The following is a 6,000-nucleotide window of genomic DNA, read 5'->3' on the forward strand; positions in this document are numbered from 1 at the left end:
ATTATACAGAACAAAAAAAGGTATTTTTCTTCATCTGTTTAAAAAAAAGAAACAAACATTGAAATAAAGAAATATTGCTATACTTTCTCTTTAATTTGTCCGATTTCACCCAAGCACACACTGACCGTAATGTTCCATTGATTTGAATTGGACTATGAAGGAAGCACATACACTGATCAGCCATAACGTTATGACCGCTCACAGGTGAAGTGAATAACACTGATACACCGATCAGCCATAATGTTATGACCGCTCACAGGTGAAGTGAATAACACTGATCATCTCGTTATCATGGCACCTGTCAGTGGGTGGGATATATTAGGCAGCAAGTGAAAATTCTGTCCTCAAAGTTGATGTATTGGAAGCAGGAAAAATGGGCAAGCTCAAGTTGCTGAAAAGGTTAATGCTGATACTAACAGAAAGGTGTCAACACACGTATGGGGCTGGCGACCCACAGACCAGTCAGGGTGCCCATGCTGACCCTGTCCACTGCCAAAAGTGCCTACAATGGGCACATGAGCATCAGAACTGGACCACGGAGCAATGGTAGAAGGTGGCCTGGTCTGATGAATCAGGTTTTCTTTTACATCAAGTGGATGGCTGAGTGTGTGTGCATCACTTACCTGGAGAACACACATGCACTATGCACTATGGGAAGGAGGCAAGCCGGCGGAGGCAGTGTGATGCTTTGGGCAATGTTCTCCCGGGATACCTTGGGTACTACCATTCATGTGGATGTCACCACCTATCTGAGAATTGTTGCAGACCATGTGCACCCTTTCATGGCAGCGGAATACTCGGTTGGCATTGGCCTCTTTCAGCAGGAAAATGCACCCCTGCCACAAAGCTAAAATGGTTCAAGACTGGTTTAAGGAACACAACTTTAATAAATACACTCACCTAAAGGATTATTAGGAACACCTGTTCAATTTCTCATTAATGCAATTATCTAATCCACCAATCACATGGCAGTTGCTTCAATGCATTTAGGGGTGTGGTCCTGGTCAAGACAATCTCCTGAACTCCAAACTGAATGTCAGAATGGGAAAGAAAGGTGATTTAAGCAATTTTGAGCGTGGCATGGTTGTTGGTGCCAGACGGGCCGGTCTGAGTATTTCACAATCTGCTCAGTTACTGGGATTTTCAGGCACAACCATTTCTAGGGTTTACAAAGAATGGTGTGAAAAGGGAAAAACATCCAGTATGCGGCAATCCTGTGGGCAAAAATGCCTTGTTGATGCTAGAGGTCAGAGGAGAATGGGCCGACTGATTCAAGCTGATAGAAGAGCAACTTTGACTGAAATAACCACTCGTTACAACCGAGGTATGCAGCAAGACACAACACGCACAACCTTGAGGCGGATGGGCTACAACAGCAGAAGACCCCACCAGGTACCACTCATCTCCACTACAAAAATAAAAAAGAGGCTACAATTTGCACGAGCTCACCAAAATTGGACAGTTGAAGACTGGAAGAATGTTGCCTGGTTTGATGAGTCTCGATTTCTGTTGAGACGTTCAGATGATAGAGTCAGAATTTGGCGTAAACAGAATGAGAACATGGATCCATCATGCCTTGTTACCACTGTGCAGGCTGGTGGTGGTGGTGTAATGGTGTGGGGGATGTTTTCATGGCACACTTTAGGCCCCTTAGTGCCAATTGGGCATCTTTTAAATGCCACAGCCTACCTGAGCATTGTTTCTGATCATGTCCATCCCTTTATGACCACCATGTACCCATCCTCTGATGGCTACTTCCAGTAGGATAATGCACCATGTCACAAAGCTCGAATCATTTTAAATTGGTTTCTTGAACATGACAATGAGTTCACTGTACTGAAATGGCCCCCACAGTCACCAGATCTCAACCCAATAGAGCATCTTTGGGATGTGGTGGAACGGGAGCTTCGTGCCCTGGATGTGCATCCCACAAATCTCCATCAACTGCAAGATGCTATCCTATCAATATGGGCCAACATTTCTAAAGAATGCTTTCAGCACCTTGTTGAATCAATGCCACGTAGAATTAAGGCAGTCCTGAAGGCGAAAGGGGGTCAAACACAGTATTAGTATGGTGTTCCTAATAATCCTTTAGGTGAGTGTATATAATCAACTAGTACATGTAAGCTTAATAAATATGTAATAGGCTAACACATGTAGGTGTAATAAATAAGTTAACAACTAGTTCATATACATTAGGTGTAAAATGTCGGTGTTCTAGACTACTACATTATGGTATAGTAAGTAGGTGTTATAGACTACTACATGTAGGTGTAATAAGCAGTTCTAACAAGTAGGTAAGAAACTGGTCAGTAGGTGTAAGACAAGCACAAGCAGGTGTAACAGACAAGCACATGAAGGTGTAATACAGGTGTCTCTTAGACTAGTAGATGTTTGTGTAACTATTAGGTTATAGACTAGTACAAGTAATTGATATTGACTAGCATATACGTGTAATACGTTGATGTTATAGACTACTAAGTTTATGTGTAATAAGTAGGCTATAGACTAGTACATGTATGTTGATATAATAAGGTGCAACACAGAATTAAGTATCAGACTGATTATTGACTGATTGTATTGGAGCACCTGGTTTTACAGCCTTGCCGATTTCTCTCGCAGTTAGAGGGAGGAATAGTATTCAGAGATGGAAGAAGTGTTGTCACACGGAACCATTTTTTAAGGGAATTATAAATGTACAATACGTAATGGGTGAAGAATAAAGATCAATATTGTTTTTTATATTAATAATATATTCTCAAATGTTTACATTATAAGACGTCAAAGGGCAAATAGCCAAATTAATTTGACTTCAAATCAGACATACAATTCACTCTCAAAATAATTCATTAGAGACGCGGAACCATAACTTCCAGCTTAGATTTACAAGGGACATTTTAGTAGTCCGGATCTCCTTCCCGGCAAGGTGTCTTGATGTGTTCACTTTCTAGAGTGAATGACGTTTGCTTGTAGGGTCTGTGTCGTATAATCATGTTGTCCTTCAAAGCACTACAAAAGAACAAAACGCTGAAATATGGCATTCCCATGTTGGTGAGTCAAATGCTTGATTTGGTCTTTACAGTTTGGCTAGTCAGGTTCTGTAGCCTAAAGTCAGGTTCTGTAGCCTAACGTTGTCCACATTCACCAGCTAAGAGCTACGATTAACATTGTAGACCACAAAATATCAGAGGCGTAAAAGGTAGAAGTATTCCGCTGTGTTCAGCCGTTTAGGACGTTCCTAATTAAGGTTAGTGGAATAAAAACGAGGTTCAAAGCTATGAATGAAGGTCGCTGGTTATTAAGAACTCCCTTTTAGGTCTTAATTTTCCAAAACTGTTGAACTCAGCCGAGGTGTGTTTTTTATTTTTTTACCAGGTTAACTCTGCAAAATGATCTACCGTCATATTGAATAAGATATATTAACATATTGCTCACTCGTTTATGAAGTTAGTTTTCTGCCCAGAGTAACTTAGAACTAACTAATTTTTCTGGAACTGAAAATAAAAGCCCTCGCAGCATTAATGTTTAATTCTATCTTTTCTGTCAGTTGTTAATAAACTAAAATAATAAGCTACTGTAGTTAAAGCGTATATGCATTAGTCAGCCCTCCGTCTTCAATTTGAATGGTCCTGTGTCTCGGCTGGTAGAACATGGCAACGCTGGGGTTGTGGGTTCAACTCCCTCAGGATATGGGTTTATTTTTTTTTAAATGAGGTACGCACTCACAACTGTAAGTTGCTCCGTCTGCTTAATTATTAAACTGCAAGTGTTAAATACTTAAAAACATTTGTCCTTGATGGAATAGTTTTAACTACAAAACGTTACTGCTGTCTGCAAGGGATTATTATGGCTGTCCAGAAAATGCTAGGTAATGCCTGGTAATGAAGTTAACTTCTGTCCAACGTGTTCTTCTTGAAGTTGCTGATAGTGGGAGGTTCCTTTGGTCTCCGGGAATTCACACAGATCCGCTATGATGTCCAGAAGATCAGGAAGAAGGTACAGTAACTGCAGTCTGCATCATTACATAAACATAGGTCCTCTGTGCTGTGAAGGTGATATGTCTTTGTTTGAAAAGAGAGAGACAAGATGAGAGAGGAAGACAGGAGCAGTGCGGGCAGACACGTACAGGAGCAGTGCGGGCAGACACGTACAGGAGCAGGACTGTACAAAAACTGCGTAGGGCTGGCAATCAGCAAAGTGGGGTTGGTGTTTTGGACATCACACTGATGACTGCTTAGTTTGTGGCACTGTGCAAACATTGCTGTGTAGCTCCTCCCTGTGGTGGGATGTAGTACTGCGCCTGAGTCAGTCACGCCCCCATATGGGCTAAAAATAGCACAGATGTATTCAGCACTGTCCTCTAAGACCGAAGCCTGGACATCATGTTACTGATATGCTACAGATTCATTTCACTATGTTACTGTACTCACCCACAGACCAGTACTGCCCAGTACCTCGGAGTCCAAAATATTACTATTATAAGGATATCGAGGTAGATCAAATAATTACACTGATGCCTCGTTGTCCATCCGGGCGGGTGTCTGTGCGTGTCTGTGTGTCCCCTCCAGCTGGACCCAGCCCTGGAGGCCAAGGTGAACAAACAGAAACAGTCTGTCATCCTGGAAGAGGAGTACCAGGTAGGTGTCTGATTCTGGATGTGGTTGTAGATGGGGTAGAGGTCATCATTGGGGTTTAATAGTAAGTAATCCCAGCTTTCTTGTTCTGCTTTCACCGTTCGCTGTCTGTCTCCCCATTCCACCTGCAGAAGATGAAAGAGGTGGACCTGGACAAGTGGAAGAACGTCCGGGGTCCTCGTCCTTGGGAGGACTCAAAGCAGTACCAGGAGGAACAGCGTTCTCAACAGGGAAAGGCAGTATGATGATGATGATGACGACGACCTTCGATACCAGCCTGCAAAAGCGGAGCCTCGTCCTGAATCGTGAACCTCCACACTCCATCTAGGAGATTTCACAATGTTGTAAAACTCTGCTGAGTACTCGCAGCTTACTATCCAATCTGTTTGGGACTCCTGGTGGGGACCTTTTTTTTTTTTGCACACTTCGGGGGCGAGGATCTGAGCGGGGCATTTTGTCGGCACCCTGCATCTAGACAGACTGACTGGGCAGGAGAGATAGACGCCGCTGAGACACATCATCGTGAGGAGCTTTCCTGCACTGCTCCTGGAGTTTGAATCTGTTTGTGTTATGTAACAAAGAACAATTCATGATTACACTTCGCCAGCTTGTGCACATTTGCTGTTGATGGAAACACAAGCGGACGAATCCGAGTTATTTTAAATTGATTGAAGTTGACTGTGTTCAAGTTAAATCTGAGCTCCATGAAATGTTATGTCAACTGTAAGTTGTTCTTAGTTTATGAACACCCGGACCCCTTTATCGAAATAGGTAAATCAGTGTAATTGCTTAGAGGGCCACTAGGCGTCAGTGTTCACTGGTGTGGCAGGCTTGCTTATTAAGCACATAAACCTGTTGGATTTATTCTGGACAGATGTTGTTCGTGATGATGACCTCACTATATTTGTGAGGCAAATAGACCATGCTCAATGACCTTAAATTAAGTTTAAATGACATCCATCTAATTATTCTGAGAAGGGAAAAAAGTTAATTCCAAATTGCAGGATTTATTTTTTTGCTTCCCTTTTCCACTTCTTTCCTTTCATTCCTATTTTTCCTCCAGGATACAGTGACATTTCTAGGTGTTTCAAAGTCGTATTACATTAAAGGCACAGCAAAAGATCTCACCGGTATGACTGTCTGTCTTACTGATGTTTTGTCTCTCTGTGTCTTTAGCTGTTATGTTAGTGCTGTGATATTTCGACAGGTTTCATGATAGTGATAGTACGTTATGTAAATAGCATTGTTGCTTTGATGTGAAAAGAAAGTACATAATACTGCTGGAGTGCGATAATGCCACACAAACACAACAGCTAAAATCCACAACTGAAATGACTCCATGTTGAGAACTTTTTATAGGTGTATA

General features: G+C 42.1%; 1 protein-coding gene across 1 annotated transcript; it reads left to right on the forward strand.

Moving 5' to 3' along the window:
• The first annotated feature begins 2,913 nt into the window (after positions 1-2,913).
• On the forward strand, positions 2,914-5,747 carry LOC105025528 (cytochrome c oxidase assembly protein COX16 homolog, mitochondrial). Its single transcript, NM_001304233.1, is given in 4 exon segments — positions 2,914-3,051; positions 3,919-3,996; positions 4,569-4,637; positions 4,766-5,747. Coding segments are annotated over 4 exon segments (321 nt in total). The 5' UTR covers positions 2,914-2,991; the 3' UTR covers positions 4,880-5,747.
• Positions 5,748-6,000: the final 253 nt, after the last annotated feature.

Source organism: Esox lucius, chromosome 15 (assembly GCF_011004845.1).
Source record: "Esox lucius isolate fEsoLuc1 chromosome 15, fEsoLuc1.pri, whole genome shotgun sequence".
Lineage (NCBI taxonomy): Eukaryota > Metazoa > Chordata > Actinopteri > Esociformes > Esocidae > Esox > Esox lucius.